Raw genomic sequence first — 19,598 nt, 5'->3', positions numbered from 1 at the left:
AGTTGTTGTGATAAAGGAAAGGGATTTCAAATTCGATGTGGCCATGTAAAACTAATCACTAATTGGCAGAAGGAAAAAAGCAAAGAACGAAAAAAATGTGTTAAGAAATAGAAAAAATCAAACTAGGATAAATTTCAGCCTGGGAATAAAAGTCCTGGTGCCTCCAATTATTTAATTTGAACGAAGGTCAGTGGTGTGTCTCTGTAAGCTTAGCCAGTGTCGGCCCATCTCCAAATGGAAACCAGGAGAAATCGAGGGAAGGTAAACAAGGTGGATGTGTAGAAGCAGAGGATGGCTGGCCCCCAACCTCTCAATGCACATACTAGCTGAAGGGCCAAAAAACGGAGATCAACTTAATTTAATGTTGTTTCTTATTTCTGTGGCTCTGTGCATACATATATTGATCTAAAAGACCAGTGATGGAAAGTTGTATTGTGAAATATTTTCTTTTGTGGCCTAGGATGGGGGTTCGAGTCCTGGTGTCGCCAGTTGTTCAGTTTTGATGAAATCGCCGAATGATGAAATTATTCGGCACCTGGAGAAATCCAAGGAAGGTAAACAGGAAGGGTATGTGAAAGCACATGTTGTTTTTTAATTTTACGGCCCTTTGCATACGCATATTAATATAAACGACCAGTGATGGAAAGGTGTATTGCAAAATGTTTTTTTTTTTATGGCCCAGTTTAAAATGGATGAGAGACAGGCTTACTATAACATATGCAAATATAACAAGCCAACCATTAATATGATTTTATTCCCATACCAAGAAGAAAATTCGTCTTCTTTTCCCCTTTTTCGGTTCTTATATGTGATATACCTGTATAATAAAGCTATTTATATACGACTTTTTCCTTGAAACGGAAAATTGCTCTTTTATACTGTCATCATTCTTAAGCTAGTTACATGTATCCAATCAGATTTCACGCCTTGACCAATAGTTGCCAGGATATATTGGAGGCTATTGAAAAGTAATTGAACTGTACTCAAACTGCTTGAGCCTCTTTTTTCCCTTCTATCTTATTGAAAGTATTTCTCTTCTCTTTCCTTATTTCCCGCAATTAAGTACAGGAGATTGTTCAATGCTCTTAAATGTTCCTAGTAGAATTTATTATTTTGATGATGACTTTAACAGAAGTTTTTAGCGACATATTTGAGCTAAATTTCTTCTTAAGATTGAACTTTTTAGCTGAAGAGATTGATAAATGCACCAATTATGGATTTCAAGGAATTCCTGCTATTTCAAAAGATTATTGTTGAGCGTTGGTTTCATTTCATATTGTTATTTAAGGTTTTGACAATGAACACAACAGCTTTTAGCCAAAATATTTTGGCTAAATTTTTTCTTAATATTGGACTTTTTAGCTGAAGAGATTGATAAATGCACCAATTATAGATTTCAAGGATTGCTGCTAGGTTATAGGTTGTTGTTGAGCTTTGGTTTCATTTCGTATTGTTATTTATGGTTTTGACAATGAATTCGACAGCAACTTTTAGCCAAAACATTTGAGCTAAATTTTTGATCAATATTGAACTTTTTAGCTGAAGAGATTGATAAATGCATCAATTATGGATTTCAAGGGATTCCTGCTATGTTCAAAGGTTATTGTTGAGCTTTCGTTTCATTTCATATTGTTGTTTATGGTTTTGACAACAAATTTGACAAAAAAAAATTGAAAAAACATTTTAGCTAAATTTTCTCTTAATATTGAACTTTTTAGCTGAAAAGATTGATAATGGACTTTTTAGCTGAATAGACTGATAAATGCATCAGTTACGGATTTCAAGGGATTGTTGCTATGTCAAGAGGCTATTATTGATGTTAGGTTTCATTTCCCATTGTTGTTAATGGTTTTGACAATGAATCTGTTAAAAATCTAGCTAAATTTCCTCTCATTATTGGAGCTGAAGGCTGTACTTAGGAGGGGGGGGGGTTGACCTTCCTGTCCCCCCGAAATGTTTGCCCGACTCGCAAAAACGTAACAAAAATGAATATAAGCTAATTTTTGATGCTTTTTAAAGTTTCTTGTAAAAAAAGGAAAAAAATCCTTTTGTAAACCCCCCTCCCACCATGACAAAAAAACCTGAATACATCCCTGTTGTAGCTGTACACTTCAGGTGTAAATATTGAAAAATATACTATTTACAATTTCAAGGGATTGCATCCTGAGCTCAGAGGTCACTGGAAGCGTTGGTTTCATTTTTTAAGTATTATTTGTTGTCTTGACAATGAATTTGACGGAAATTATCAGTCCACAATTTTAGCCATAATCTTTGGTAAATTTAATCCGATTATGAATTGTGAATGACTATTATTCTACCATAAGCGCCTCCAGTTCTCCGGGGGAGGTGACAAGTGCTACCGGTAGCTTTGTTTTTACCAAGATCTAAATGAGAATGTTTCTGATTTTCCTATTTTTATGCATTCTTAATAGAGTCTTGTTTCGCAGGAGAAAGTTGGGGGTGTAACTGTTCCCCTGGCGCTCCTCTTCCGGGGTCTATGTATTTTATCCATTTGAACGCAAATACTGCGTATAAGAGGAAGTAAGTCATAGCTGATTACGCAGAAAAATAACTAATAAGTTTAGTACTTTTCAGTTCAATAACAAACATGTCACGGATCACTTGTATAGTTTGCATAATTATACATTATGGAGGGGGATGGAGGGGATATAATGTTAATAATTTACAAAAGTTATGAGTGGTTACAAATCAATATTGTTTTTTCTTGAATTTTTTAAATGGGGTTGGTGTAAAAGAGCCGCCTCTACGAGAAAGCAGCGATATTTGAATTTGTGCATCTTTCTTTCTTTTTTTTTTTAGCTAGCCTATACATTGTTTACTGACATGATAACATTGTTGCCAGAGCAATTTAGCCCTGTTAAAATATTGTGCTTTTCTAATTCAACTCACCCTGCTTGTGTGTGCTTTTGTTATTTGATACGATTACAGTTGTTTGAGTAAGTTAAATTCAAATCTATTAACTTTTTAGTGAGCATTTATTTTTCCTATACAGAGCCGTATCCAGGATTTTTTCGGGGGTGGGGGTTTATAAAAATACTTTTAAAAACGCATCAACATTTGTTTATATTCATTTTTGTTTCGTTTTTAAGAATCAGGTAAACATTGCAGGGGTGGAGGGGGGCGGTTAAAACCCCTGGATACGGCCTTGTGTCCATATAATCTTACATAAATCCAAATTTTTGATTACTTTTTCGTCTTCGATACGCTGCAAATCTTGCTGGGTCAGGCGTCAAAGGTAATTTCAATTTAAAACTCTCTCTTCATCTTCTTCTGTTTTCATTTTTGTGTTATGTCCTTCTATTTTTTCTAATTCTTTATTCTTTGTGGTCTCAGTTTTGTCTTAAGGAAAATACCTTTTTAATACCCGAAAATTTCATATTGATATTGATGGCATGGTAATTGTTTATGATAATTATGCAGCTCTTTTTATATAATTTTAGAAAGGGGACATAATTGACATCCTCAGCACACGACCAGATGGACTTTGGGTAGGAAAAACTAGTCAGGGCACCGGCACACTTCTCCCTAACACTGTCGAACTACTGAACGTCGTCAGCAGAAATGGTATCGTTTCCAGTAGCTCTTGCAGTAGTAGCCAATGCATACCTTTGACTGGTGGAACTTTTCCAGCGATTAAGAACATTCTTAGAACATTTGGATGTGAGGTAATATTCTTGACTAATAACCTCAAAGCTACACTAATCTTTCCCGTCAAATATACTTCTGAAAACTTCTAAAATTGAATTTTGTTATTTACATGAGAAAAAAAAACCACTAAATATATGAATGACAGAGTCAAATTTCAATTTGCTGGAAAAAAAAGTTCAAGTACAGTGTGCCCCCACTAATCCGACAAACGATTCGCAGGGCTGTGTCAAACTAATAAATTTGTCGAATTATGCAGTACCACCTAAGACCCTCTATAGTCAGGATTATTTTGCATAAGAGTTGCTTGTTAAACGACAAATTCAGATAGAATAATAAGATTTTATAATGGATGTTATACAGCTCTGAAGTACAAATCATACTTCATTATGTATATCGAATTTAGTAGATTAAACAGCATATTAAGAGAGCTTACATTTTATTATAGAATTAGCATCATTAATGCCATAGAACTTACAACAAATGTACACGTGTACTAAAATAATTGAGAACTATAAATAAAGATTATATATGAATCAATCAGTTCATGAAAATAGGAAGTTTTCATCAATTTATTTTTGGTTTAATATTGTTGAAACGCGAGGTAGTTATTCAGTTTCGGAGTTCTTGCAATTAGATCGTCATTTTCCTGTTTTGTTATTGTAGAAATATCCTTTATAATCTCCTCCCTAGACATTTCATAAAAAATATTTTCCTTTTTATCCATTTCACGGCACCAGATTTCAAAATATTCCGGACTTATCTGTGTTTCACGGCAACTTGTTCCATCCCTTCCGAAGTTACACTGATTTGTGGATCGTTGCTAGGAGTGGTAACTATATCTGGCCATAACTATTTCCAAGATGATGGAGGTGATAAATTCCACGATCGACAAAGAGCAAAAAACTAATTCTTTCACATTAAGTTCTCTCAACGTTTTGCTATTGGATGGTCTTTTGATATCTAATTCAGAAGTAGGCCGCACCAGAGCCGAACTCAAACTGAGTAAACAAAAACGAAACTTACGCGTCAAGCACAGTATCAGTGGCACGTACAAGTTATAAACTGTTCTATCTACAATAGCGAAGATTGTTAAAACATACTTGATAATAATAGGCAAGCCGGATTGCAGAGGGTACCGGATTAGACGGGGCTGCGTTACCGGAAGTCCGTTGTAATTAGCAGTTATTGTGATTACTGCCAAACGCTCAAGTATTAATTGAAAGTTTCCCGAATAACTTGGCATTTCTTATTCAAATTATAAAACACGTATCGTTTATTATTATGCGCCCCCTCCCCCCAGTTTTCTAGGTGCCTTGTCAGTCTCTGCTAACCTATGCCGTTCTTTCTTGATCAACTTAGCTAAACTTTGAAAATACTTCAATGTATAGGATCTATGTCTATTTGGATGTATGTATATATTGATGTGTATTGAGTGTATATTAAAGATCAAGCTCGTTTTTGCTGCATATTAGATACCTTGGATGCTTGGTATAATTACTGATACATTTCACACCGTCTTTAGCTCAAACATAAAACACAGGCCAAGCGCACAGTCGGCCACCTCCATGTTTAAGCAAACACAACGTGCTACAATTTCCATAATCTTCACAAGAATTATTCAATGCTGAAAGTTGCACACAGAAAATTGCATTGGGTGATAATGGCATTCTATATCCGATAAAATTATTATATATAATTTATATAATAATATATATTGACATAATAATATGTATAATATAATAAAATTATATATAATTTTATTTCCGATGTCTGTGTCGTCCAATTTTTACGGCCATGATTAGCTTTAATATCTGTTGCTATTGTTGAGAATAATTGTCGGAAACATGGTCTAATTACGCCATGAAAACAGAAATTTTTCAAGTTTAGAACAACAACTAAATATCTGAAGTCCGCTACTAGATCGCCGCAACTGATGTATATTTTTCCTTATGGAAAATGCTGTTGAAAGGTTTGAGCTAACACTACCGATATAGATTCCTTACCACAAATTCACTGTTCTTGATGTTTATTTTGTTTGTTTACTGATTTTACTTTGCCACTCTTTTTATAAGAACTTGAATGGCGGTTGTTTTTTGTTTTTTTTTATCATTGTTTGTGTGTTAAGAATGCTGTGTGTAAAAAATCTTGCTTCTTAAAATCCCTTCAAATTACGTTTAGAACCGGTTATATTTCCGTAATTGCGGGAAAAAACTACTAATATCAGGATATTTTGCCTTTTTATTCAAGTGAAAAAAAACCCAACAATTTTAACATGTTATTAATATATAACTATTGCCTTATCTTTCATCCGCTAAAATTGTTATAAACATCGACAAAAATTATCTTTCCAGAAAGAAGTAATTTATTAGTTAAAATGATGTGTTAAAAAACAGGATAGTCTATCATCCAATCATCAGTGTTTCTATGCTTGATATTCAGTATCTTACTTTTGTTTCTTTAGGGGGTATTCCTGCATTTGGCGAAGTTGAGAAACGACCTTTTCGATACTTATATGGAAAAAATCATAGGTTTTAAGCATTTTAAAATAAGTTTTTGCTGTTGGAGGGTGGATACCCATATCTCGCTTCCATCTAAAAATTCGAAGTCTTTTTAACGGAACTTAAAATAATTTTTATCGTGATTGGTTGTTAGACACAGCTTTGGTTATTATTAAGTTTGTACCCAAGAGATAAACCTCCTCTCCCCATAAAATTTACTCCCTCGATTCAGTAAAAAGTTAAGACAGAATTAGCAACATTTCGGCATACTTTTTGACAGGTCAGCTTTTCTTACTCTTTTTGTTCCTGCTGAGATATGTTTATCTTTCTTTTCCTTTATGGGTACTTTTGCTTATTCATTGGCACCAATTAGGGGCGGGGGCTGGTTTTGAATAACACCATTCTGGTATTCCCTTAAAAAATACCCCCTCCCCTCCTGTAGATTTCGATAAATAACTTGCAATTGTATCCTAATTTGAAAAATAAAAACATAACCTACCTCCTATAGATTTCGAAGAATAACTTGCAATTGTATTCAAATTTTAAAAATGTAAAAAAAAAATCAACCCTACATCCACCCTTCAATTTTCGTGAATTGGTGACTATCTACCTAAAAATAAAAAGTAACCGTACGATTGGGTTAAGTGACAGAAATGATAACTGACTCTTGTCTGAGCCAATATTCTATTTTGCCCTTTGGGAAATAATATAATTTAGTTTAACTTGTTGGGTTTATCTCTAACTTACGACTAGAGTGCCCTTGGACAAATTCAATTTTAAATCTGTCTTCGGATTTGTTCATTTAACAGGCTCCTTTGATGTGACAAAAAGAAGAGTGTCTTTCCAATTACTTTCAATAAGCTGAGAAGCACTGTTTTACTTTCTATTTCAGGGAAGGGAGCTGTCAGGGGAGATGCATGATAAGGCACTGCCTACTCCTAGAGTGGCTGTTCCAAAGCGATTTTGGCCGATGTCCCCACCTTTGCGCTTCTAAAATCCTGATGCCCCATTCGCGAAATTTAAAGTTTGTTGTTCAAAATTTTCCGTGTATTCACTTGAAGGGAGCTTAACCGTTAACTTGGTATTGTTTTTTGGTGGGTCCTCTAGGCATATTACATACTAATGAAACACCTTTTATACAATTTATGACATCATTGCAATAATATCATTATCTTTTTGCTCTTTAAATGCATATGAATGTGACGTAATTTACATGAAAATTGTTTTCGAAATTAAGGCTTTAAAGTATAGACAGCCGAAGGATGCACCTCCTGCCCATGACGTACCAAAATATTTCTTTACCACAACGTTGGACCTTCGCCCCACGTTGGTAATAAGGACCCTACAGGCACAGATCCAGAACTAATGGCTGGCACAGTGACTAACAATGCTACATTTGTTACAGATAGTGTACAACAACATGTTTTTAATAAATTTTAGCACAAAAAGCACTTCTGTGGGTTTTGGCCCCTTTGTGACATCCCGATAAATATCCCAAAATTAAAAAGTTTTTAGTATGTTATGCAGATGACATCTGAACGTGAGTGGCATTATCCTGGATATTAGCGAAGTTTTAGCATCACTACAATCCGAGCATGTAAAGCTTGGAGTTGAATTTAGTGTACTAAAGTCCGAAGTTGTATTCTTCAATTGGAAGCTAGCTGCGCTAAAGAATTCTTCTTGGATTCAGCAGAATCCAGCCAGTTTATTCCAGAGCTCACTTTGGTCTCTCCTTTGGCTTCTCAATAAAACATGCACGATAACTGCTATTAGATCACATCAAACGTCGAAGCGGCCTATCTTTTGCATGTTTTTTTACGAATAAGCTACGCTTCAATCGCTGTCACTACATTAACCGCAAATATTATTTATATATTGCTCGGTTTTGGAAGATTCTTGTAAATTCTGGTAAATCAAAAGGCTTTGAAAAATATCTTCTTCGCTTTCTTGCACTTCTCACAGTGCAAAATTTTTTTTAAAAAATAGCATTTCTGACACCGTTATTTCCGTAGAAAGGCATTATTGCCGTTCCGCATAAAATATTCGGTTAAAGGAACTAGGCCGCCCTTTAGCTTTGTTACTGATCTAGTAATTTATCTGTGTGTCTTGTGTTTTTGAGTGTTTGTATTTATTCTATTGTTAAAGTTTGATACTTGTACTATCCCTGGATTTTATCATTTAGCTGTCTTTTTTTTTTACTGTTTCTTTCCCATTTAGGCTTTTCTTTTTCTCTATGCTCCGGCTTTCTCCTGTTTCGTATTATGAATTATTGAATAAATGAAAAATAAGTCTTAACCGTGGAATTTCAATTTACTTTGTCCTTTCTTATGACCCCTTTGCACCCCAGTCGAGGATGGTTTGTTTTTCCTTTGGTCAAATTTGTGAGTGATGTGCCATCCTCATCCGTAAAATGTGGCCTAGCCATCTTAACCTTTATTTTGTTGTAGCCGTAGACGTAGACAGTAGACCACGTAGACAGTGGAATTGAAATAAATTTGCCATACAACTTTGTGTTGCATATATGGTCAGTCAAACTACTACTACTACTACTAACAACTCACTGCATCGTCAAGCCGCCTAGGGCTGACACCGCTACGCACGCTCCTCCTCTGTCCTATTCTATTAAAAGCCTCCCTCTTTATGTTCGGAAGAAATTCACATTTCCCTTAAATATTTCTTTACGATATCCTCCCACCTCATTCTGGGACAACCTGCTTTTGGTCTAGCCCTAGACGGTTGGCCAGCTAGGACAATTTTTGGCAATTTGTCATCCTTCATTAGCAGAACGTGTCTTAGCCATCTCATCCTTTCTCTTATTACAGAACTAGAAGGAGGGACTTAACTACATTTTTCGTAGACGCTTACTGTTTGAGTTACGGTCAGTCAGTTGGGTACTCAGAGCAATCTGTAGGCAATTTCGCTGGAAAATATATAGCACATCCTCCTCCGTTTTTCCGAGTGCCCACGCTTCATAATCATATTTGACCTCTTTCGCTGCTATAGCTTTCAGTATTCTAATCTTGGTTCACAGATCTTACCATTTTATTCTTCGAAACTTTTTTTAACCATGAAAAAACACTTTTGACCTTGGCTATTCTACTTTTAATATCTTCACTGCATCCGCCATCTTTACTAATAATACTACTTAGGTAAGTCAAGCTGTCCACTTGATCGATCTTATCGTTACCCAAACATCACCTCTTCAGTCAAACAAGTACCTAAAACTATCCTTAGACAATATCTCCGGAAAACTTTTAACAAATCTGCCTCAGCGTTTCGAAGTGCCCACATCTTAGAGTCGAACTTGTTCGCTGTCATTACCGTAGCTTCCAACCACAGAGAAAATATTGTCATCCGATTTATTTGTTTTTAATCAACACACTTCATCACCTCTATGATAGGCCCTAAGAATCTTTGTTTGGGCAGGGGTTGCACATTAAATCAGTATTTGCCACATGTACAGATCTAGAACCAAGAGCAGGTGCAGTGGACTCAGTGGCCGGTTGAACATGGATGGTGAATGATCCTTTACTTTCAGTAAATAAAGAAGATATTTTTCTTCATTTCGATTAGTCGAGCAAAGGCCTTGGTATGATACATTGTTTTTGGTTATATTCAGTGGCGTCAATCGGGGGCCGGGTGTGTGCCTTCCCTAGATTATTTTACCCTCACCCCTATATTTTCTTAAGTATTGAGGAAAAACCAATGGAATTACATTTTCAGTGTTGTATTTGAGTGATTTATTTATTTGAGCAGCATTAACTTATTTTGAGGTAAAAGAGGAACTGTTGGTGTGAAGATATTTAAGGGATCTTGCTTTAGTCATGAATTTACGCATCCAATTGTTTCTCAAAATCGGTTTATGCAACAAAAAATGACTATCAGAATAGATTTTAAAACTTTGTTTGTCGCTGCAAATGAGCATTATCGTACCGCTTTATCAGGAAAATCAAGAAATAGGGAAACAGGCGAACAGGGAATACTTAGTGACTTGCCCATTCTCCGCAACCTGATGTGCATCTCAGGGAACCACTCGACCCACAAAGTATGACTTATTCTGTGCACTTCAATACGCTCCCATCGCGCCTCCCCAAACCGCTCATGGATTATTTTCACCACTCATTGCAGGTGCCACATTGTGTACTCGATTTTTGAAAGTGAGCAGCCCCTCGAGATTTATCTATCGAAGGCTTATCTCATAACGTATTTGCCATTTTATCAATCAAAACATTCAAGTTTGGTAATAAGAATAACCCAGCTCGTTTTCACATAGATTTGACATAGACAGTTTTAATTCAGAGCTACAAATATTTTGTCAAATATGGCATTCTCCACTCTCGCTTTGGAAACTTTACTTCCACTTTTTTTCTAAGAGAAGTGACATTTTTCTCCTTGTTGAAGAAGTAAATGAAAACTTTTTATGGCACTTGGTATTAACCAAGTGACATATAGCGTTGGCAAATTCTGTCAGTCTGTCCGTCTGTCGGTCTGTCCTGGTTTTGTTACTTTAGGCACTTCCAGGTAAGCTAGGACGATGAAATTTGGCAGGCGTATCAGGGACCGGACCAGGTTAAATTAGAAATAGTCGTTTTCCCGACCTTCTGGGGAGGGAGTGGGGGGGGGTTAAGTCGAAAAAAATAAAAAAGATTAAGTATTTTTAACTTACGAACGGGTGATGGGATCTTAACGAAATTTGATGTTTGAAAGGATATCGTATCTCAGAGCTCTATAACCGGAACGGATCTCCTCTGTTTGGGGGAATTGGGGGGGGGTTAATTCTGACAAATTAGAGAAAATGAGATATTTTTAACTTACGAAGGAGTGGTCGGATCTTAATGAAATTTGAAGTTTGGAAGGATATCGTGTCTCGGGGCTCTTATTTTAAATTCTGACTGGATTCGGTGACATTGGGGGGAATTGAGGGGGAGGAACCTAAAATCTTGGGAAACCCTTATAGTGGAGGGATCGGGATGAAACTTGGTGGGAAAATAAGCAGAAGTCCTAGATGCGTTATTGACATAACTGGAACGGATCTGCTCTCTTTGGGGGAGTTGGGGGAGGGGGAGGGTTGATTTTGAAAAATTAGAAAAATGAGGTATTTTTAACTTATGAAGGAGTGATTGGATCTTAATGAAATTTGATGTTTGGAAGGATATCATGTATCAGAGCTCTTGTTTTAAATCCTGACCGGATCCAGTGAAGAGATGTTGGGGGGGGAACCTAAAATCTTGGAAAATGCACAGAGTGGAGGGATCGGGATGAAAATTGGTGGTAAAAATAAGCACAAGTCCTAGATACGGGATTGACATAACCGGAACGAATCTGCTCTCTTTGGGGGAGTTGGGGGGAGGGTGAATTCTAAAAAATTAGAAAAAATGAGGTATTTTTAACTTACGAAAGAGTGATCGTATCTTAATGAAATTTCATATTTAGACGGATCTCAAAACTCAGATCTCTTATTTTAGATCCCGACCGGATCGAATGTCATTAGGGGGGGGGAGGCGAAAATCAAGGAAAATGCTTAAAGCGGAGAGATCAGGATGAAATCTGGTGGAAATAATAAGCAACAGTCCAAGATAGGTGACTGAAATAACCGGACCGGATCCGCTCTCTTTGGTGGAGTTGGGGGGGGGGGGGGTGTAATTTGGAAAAATTAGAGAAAAGGAGGTATTTGTAACTTACGAACGAGTAATCTGATCTTAATGAAATTTGATATCTAGAAGGATCTTGTGCTTTAGAACTCTCATTTTAAATTCCCACCAGATCTAGTGATATTGAACGGAGTTGGAGGGGGAAACAGGAATTCTTGGAAAATGTGAAAATCGAGGTATCTTACGAATGGGAGATCGGATCTTAATGAAACTTCATATGTAGAAGAATGTTATGTCTGAGATGCTCCATTTTCACTTCGAATCGGATCCGGGGACATGAGGGCTGAAGGGGGAAACAAAAATTTTGGAAACCGGAGATCTTGGGAAACGCTTATAGTGGAGAGAACGGGATGAAACTTGATGGGAAGAATAAGCACAAGTTATAGATACGAGATTGACATAATTGGTACTGATCCGTTCTCTTTGGGGGAGCTGGGGGTTGTTAATTTGGAAAAATTAAAAAATTGAGGTATTTTTTAACTTACGAACGGGTGACCGGCTCTTAATGAAATTTGATATTTAGACGGAACTCATGTCTCAGAGCTCTTATTTCAAATTCCGACCAGATCTGTTGACATTGGGGGAGTTCGAGGGGAAACTGAAAATCTAGGAAAACGCTTATAAATGTCGTAGATACGTGATTGACGTAACCGGACTGGATCCGCTCTCTTTGGGGGAGTTAGGTGGTGGGGTTCAGTGCGTTGGCGAGTTTGGTGCTTCTGGACGTTCTAGGATGATGAAAATTGGTAGGCGTGTCAGGGATCTGCACAAATTGACTTGATAAAGTCGTACCCCCCGATTCGACCATCTGGGGGGGGGCTGAAGGGAGAGGAAAAATTAGAAAAACTAAGGTATTTTTAACTTACCAGTGGGTGATCAGATCTTAATGAATTTGGTATTTAGAAGGACCTCGTGACCCAGAGCTCTTATTTTAAATCCCGACCGGAATTAAGCCTCTGATTTTCCTTTTAACGCAATCTATTGATTCTTAGAATTTTGCTAGAGCTCATACTATATGAGCTCTTGGCTCTTGCTCTTCCGACCTCGTCACAAGTGCCATGTGAGCTCTTAGCTCTTGTCTTTAATGGAAAGGTATTTTTTTTGTGGTTTATTGGTCCGCCAACTTGCATTAGGAGTTTTAGATTTGCAAAAAGTCATCGGAAATCTCAGCCTATTCTTAGGGAAAGCGAAAAATAAAATCTTAATTATGATCCAAGTGTTCCTTGCTATGAATTTATGTGCCTAGCTTAGTGAGTAAAAGAGGAAGATTGAATAAGGAAGACGTAACTTATTAGAAAGATGAAAAGACCATAACAAATACGCAAAATTAAAAAATTTAAACTGTCAAGTTTGGGTTTCAGTAATATTTTTGTTTGAAGTAAACGAAATACTATCCAAAAGTACACTTGTTTATGTAACGCGGTGGAAGTGAGATTTCTTAGAATTTGCTAACAAGTGTGTCTATTTTAGAGCAAAGTTTTCTTAGAACCGTTTTCTTTAAAGATGGTAACTTTGTTCTTGCGTTTTACATTAACTGGAAACCCTGTTTGAAAGAATGAACATCATGGCTTATCTGGCGATCAGCTGCTGTTCGACTTCCAGCAGAAATAGCACCCAGTAGGCCAACTGTGTATTTTATTTAGGATTGGTTGCAACCGTTATACAAAGATGATTAGTTTGAAAAAAGCTTTTTTCCATAAAAGAAGTTTTTTAAAGAAAAGTAAAAAGCTACGTTAAACCAAAGATGAGCAAAATTATAGTCAAATAGTTTCTCAAGCTGAAAACTACCATAAATCGCCATCAATAGATAAATGAAACCCAAAACGAACAGAAATCACAATAAATAGCCTATTCAAACTCAAAACGAGCCAACACTAAGAAGGGAATGACTGATGCCCCGCGTGCCTTCTGAAGCCTAGAATATAATTTGGAGTGATAATAATCTTTATTTCGAGCTGTGTTTTTATTTCTCATATTATGAAAAAAAAGAAAAAAATCACCATTTTAACCAAGATTCCTGAAGCCACAAATGGATGTGGATTGACAGTTTAATACAAAAATTTATACTCATTCCTTAAGTCTTAATAATTTTGGGTTTATTTGAGTTAAGAAAAAAGAGAAAGCATTTAAAATGTATTTTGTTAATCTTAGTGATAATAATCTTTATTTTGAGCTGTTTTTATTTCTCATATCATGAAAAAAAAAGAAAAAAAATCACCATTTTAACCAAGATTCCTGAAACAACAAATGGATGTGGATTGACAGTTTAATACAAAAATTTATACTCATTCCTTAAGTCTTAATAATTTTGGGTTTATTTAAGTTAAGAAAAAAGAGAAAGCATTTAAAATGTATTTTGTTCCAGTAGGGTGCAAGTTTAAAGGTTCCAGTAAACGAATTTCTTAAGGCCTAATCCATTTCTGGTATACCCCTTTTTGACAATCTGCTTGCACATAGTGTATTTTGATTTAGTTCAACTTTCTCCTCAATATCCCTTGAAATTTTCACCTTCATAGCCTTTGCCTTAGTAGTACTAGTATCAAAGAAGTAATAGTATCAATAGTAGCAGTAGTATCAATACCAGTAGTAGTATGCACATATTGCCTTTTCGTCAGTTGAACATCCCCTTCATCTTGCTCTGAAGTTCCAGCTAAATGCTCTTACCCTTTCCTAAGATATTAGTGGTACGCCCTTATAACAATCTGTATGCACATAATGTGTTTGATTTATTCAATTTTCTCCTCAACATTTTCTCAAATTTTCACCTTAATATCCTCAGCCTTAGAAGTAGTGGCAGAAGAAGCAGTAATTGTAGTGGCAGTAGTATTAGTAGTAGTAGTAGTAGTAGAAGCATGCAAATATTGCCTTTCGGTCAATTGATGATCCCCCTCATCATTCCCCAAAAGTTCCAACTTAGTACCATAAGCCATTCCTGAGATCGCCCTTTTGGCAATCCGCATGCGCATAGTGTATTTTGATTTAGTTCGGCAATCCTCTCAACATTTTCTGAAAGCTTCACATGAGTGCCCTTGGCCTTTTTGGACACCGACAGTCAAGTGTATTCTCATTTTCCGAAAAAAAAAAACACTGAATATAAACATTGGGCGAATCGCATAACTTACAGCCCTTGCCCAAAGGGCTGCGAGGGGATGGGTTGACATCCCCAGAGTCATAGTTACTATACCTTTCAATTGTGTTGAACAAAATAGCTATCTCAAAATTCTGAGTAGATGTCTTTAGGGAAAAGGGGACATAGGAGGGAGAGCTGGCTGCCCTCCAATCCCTTTTGGCTCTTGAAAAGGCACTAGAATTTTCAATTTCTAATCGAATTAGCTCCTTTCGAAGTTTCTGCTGCAACTCCATTCATATAAAGTGGCTTTGTGAAAAAGTTAAAAATAATAATAATAGTAATAAATTAAACTTATTTTGTTTTTACTTCAGCAGAGCTATTATGCTGCCTAATTGCGTCGCGATATTGCCCTCCGATTACTTTTGTCTCTTAAATGGGCACTAGAACTTTCAGTTCTAAATCGAACGATCATCATCCGAAGTTTCTACGATGCCCTTCTTTCATACGAAGTGACTTGGTGAAAAAAAATAGTACATTGAACCCACTTCGCTCTCTACTTAGGCAGCGCTATTGTGCTGTCTAATCGTGCTACGCTACTGCCTTCCAATCACTTGTCTCTTAAATGGGCACCATAACTTTCAGTTTCCAATCAAATTAGCTCCTTCCGAAATTTTTCCGACAACACTCTTCATGCGAAGTGGCATGGTGAAAATAATAATAATAATTGAGTCTACTTTGTTCTTTATTTAGGCAGCATAATAGCACTGCCTATGAAATAATACTTTCTAAGATGTCACCTAATAATTTTTGGCGCTAATCGCCCAAATTTCCCAGAGCTATATAAGTTTACTTTTATTACTATTTGTGTGAATGAAAAAATTAAACTGAACCTGAATTGAAATTATTGACGCCTTGACGAGAGATCTTAACCCTTCAAGGTAAGCGATTAAGCCTTACTAAAAACTGAATTTTCATTTACAAGATTTTTTTTCCTAACAATAAACATTCTTGTAGGAGTATTTAGCACTGTTAATATCGAATGGTTACGATGACCTCGAATGTTTGCGAAACTTGGAATTATCAGACTTAGATTTGCTTGGGATTCGGGATCCTCAGTCCAGAGCGAATTTACTAGCTGCAGTGAGATACCTTCATCAAACCCTTGAACCTGTAAATAGGTAGGTTTTCTTCATACTAGTTTAATGTTTTATAGTCAATCTAACTTCATTCCAAGTGCTGGCATTGCCAAGAGTGACATGTATATATATATACATGTATATACATATTATATACATATGTACATATTATACTGTTATATATTATATATATATATATATATATATATATATATATATATATATATATATATATATATATATATATATATATATATATATATATATATATATATATATATATGTATATACATATTATATAGTAGTAGTAGTAGTATATACATGTATATATACATGTATATACATATATATATATACATATATATATATATATATATATATATATATATATATATATATATATATATATATATATATATATATATTATAATATGTATATACATATTATATAGTAGTTGTAGTAGTATACATGTATATACATATATATATATACATATATATATATATATATATATATATATATATATATATATATATATATATATATATATATATATATATATATATATATATATATATATATATATATATATATATATATATATATATATATATATATATATATATATATATATATATATATATATATATATATATATATATATATATATATATATATATATATATATATATATATATATATATATATATATATATATATATATATATATATTTATATATATATGTATAACATATATCCTAACATGTATATATATATACATATATATATGTATATATATATATATATATATATATATATATATATATATATATATATATATATATATATATATATATATATATATATATATATATATATATAACATATATCCTAACATGTATATATATATATATATATTATGTCTTCATGAGTAAACCAAAAATCAGACAAACAGACGCATGACACTGATCCCAACAAAAACTTCATGGCCTGCTGACAGGCCGACAAAAGTTCAGGAGACAATATCAAGCATTTCGAAGTGCGTGAAATGTCTACGGGATTCTCATTTGACCTTCCTCTCCCACAGAATCCTAACTTTGTGCCTCAGCCACCTGGTTAAAATTCTACCCCTGCTCCTTCACGAAAAAGTAGGGAAGGTTTTTTTAATGAAGGCACAAAATAAGTCATTTTTTCAAACTGCCTTCAAGTGATTTATGACCCTTCAAGGTGAGCGATTAAGCCTTACTAAAAACTGAATTTTCATCTACAAGAAATTTTTCCTAACAATAAACATTCTTGTAAGGGTGTTTAGCATTGTTAATATCGAATGGCTACGATGATTTTGAATGTTTGCAAAATTTTGGAACTATTAGATTTAGATTTGCTTGGGATTCGGGATCCTCAGTCCAGAGCGAATATACTAGCTGCAGTGAGATTTCTTAATGAAGACACAAAAAAAGTCATTTTTTCAAAATCTGGTGGAGGATTTTCGATTTTTTTTTATTTTTAAAATTTAAGTACCAAAAACGGTATGTTGAAAATTTCCCCTCCCCAAATGGTGCCTTTGCAACTTTTGTTAAAATATAAAAAAAACTGGGTACCTGTCAAGGCTCTTAATTTTGATACGCTACTGGTATCAGCGGTTTCAGCGGTATCAAAATTAAGGCTCTTAATTTTGAGGCCAAAAGACTATCCTAGAGCGAAGATAGTTAGCTTATGTTTGACAGGTGTTGTTTGATCCCAGTTATTGACTTCAAATGTTTTGAAGTTAATAATTGCAAGCATCAGGCCTCAAAGTACCAAGGACATCAAAATAAAATATTTGTGTTCCTAGGAACTTTGTCCCTAGGTCAATTCAGGCTTGAAAACCTTAACTTTCTAAGATTCTCTTTTAATTGTTTCAAAATATCGAAGTTTTTAAGGCAGTACCACATTTTTGTCCATTTCGCCACGTTAAACAGTGATAATAAATAAGAAAAATCAATCAGTTAAATTTGACAATGCTTTTTGTTAATAATAATCTCAAAAATTGAATAATAATAATTGAAAAAATTGTTAATAATAATCTCTAAAAAATTAATAATATCACAAATATAGCAACGTGTTGATTCGCAAAGACAGTTACACCTTCAAAGGAAAGCTTCATCTTTTTAAGCTGTTTGGTGTATTTTTAGTTGATTTTCGCGTATTTTTCCCGCATATTTTTTACTTAAATTTGCCGCGCGCAACTACCAAAAGCTGTATAACTGCATACGCGGAATAACTGTCTTATTAATTTAGAATTTAATTCCCGTTTTTCCCAATTCTTTAAGATATGTGCAAGTTCCCACTAAACTAATTCCAAAAATCATATTTAATTTTTACTGTGCTTGGTACTTGAAGCAAAACACGTAGCCTACGTGTAACTTTTTTGGAAATTAAACAACTTCGTATTTTTACTTACTGTACTTACTTACTTACTATTTACTTAAATATTTACTGATTTTAGTTTTCTTTGGGACAATCGTATTAGAATTCTAGCCTCAGAATATTCTATAGGTAATTTATAGGTTGGGAATTTTTTTTTTGGGGGGGGGAGTAGTAGAAACGAGCAGTTTCAAAGATGAATACCTATAATGTTCTTAGTAATGAAGAATATTTGTATCAAAAATAAAGATAAGTAAATGATCCTTAACACAAGTTTGGACATTTATGCAAAAAATACTTTGTTTTTCCAGAGGTCTCCTATTAAAAACAAGGACATCATTCAAGAGTGTCATTACCCTGTTTCGTTTTTCTAGTTAAGAGTGTTTATTTTCGTTTCTCAAGACTGCTTTTTTCTATGTAGAATGAAAATCTATTTAAGAAAATAGCCGGGGAATAATGATCTACTACCTTTTTATTTCCCTACTTTTTAAAGTTGTGTTAAATATTGTGCTGTAATTTCTTCAGCTTTGGAATAATTATCCCGTAATTACTCCCTGTTATTTGTTTTATTTGCAGATAATCTATTAACACAGATTGTTTACAAATAATGTGGAACACAGGAGGGGGGGGGGTGTGCTAATCAAGATTTTTGTCGGGCGGAAGAGAGGACAGAACCACCACTGTTGTGACATTGAGGACATTTTGGTAGTCTAATGGTGCATTTGACACGTGGGAATTCTGGGCCATAGGTCGTCACGATATTTAGCTAATATGCCAGTAGTAATAGTAGTAGTACTAATAGAAGTTGTAGTTTGTTTCTGTAGACCTTGGCCAATAGCTAGGAAATAATGGTTTGCAATATATCGAATACAATGATATGAAAGTACTGTCAATTGTTGCAAAGAAAGTAGATTCAACCTTTTTTTTTATTATCAAACCTGACTTTAAGCTTTGGTGACCTGGTGAGGGGCTGGTGCTGCAATAAGTGTATGCCGTTGTGGTAGCAGTTGGATCTCTATCAATTAATTTTGGTTTTTTATTGGTTTGGTGTTTCACATTGACTTTCTACGTTTGCTTTGGGTCTTTATTGACATTTTGCCTAAATATATTGTTCTGTTCGCGCTGAAGAAGAGAGGAGGTTGTCCTTTCGACTTAAAAACGCCATTT

General features: G+C 34.7%; 1 protein-coding gene across 1 annotated transcript in view; it reads left to right on the top strand.

The window, feature by feature from the left end:
* LOC136037956 (uncharacterized) overlaps positions 1–19,598 on the top strand; it is a 247,985-nt gene that overhangs the window by 210,232 nt on the left and 18,155 nt on the right. Inside the window, exons 13-14 of the mRNA XM_065720843.1 lie at positions 3,462–3,686; positions 15,903–16,066. Coding sequence (XP_065576915.1) covers positions 3,462–3,686; positions 15,903–16,066 — 389 coding nt within the window. The remainder of the gene's footprint in view (positions 1–3,461; positions 3,687–15,902; positions 16,067–19,598) is intronic.

Source organism: Artemia franciscana, chromosome 2, assembly GCF_032884065.1.
Source record: "Artemia franciscana chromosome 2, ASM3288406v1, whole genome shotgun sequence".
Lineage (NCBI taxonomy): Eukaryota > Metazoa > Arthropoda > Branchiopoda > Anostraca > Artemiidae > Artemia > Artemia franciscana.
The sequence above is the reverse complement of the archived record's forward strand: the minus strand, read 5'-3'. Positions and strand labels throughout refer to the sequence as shown.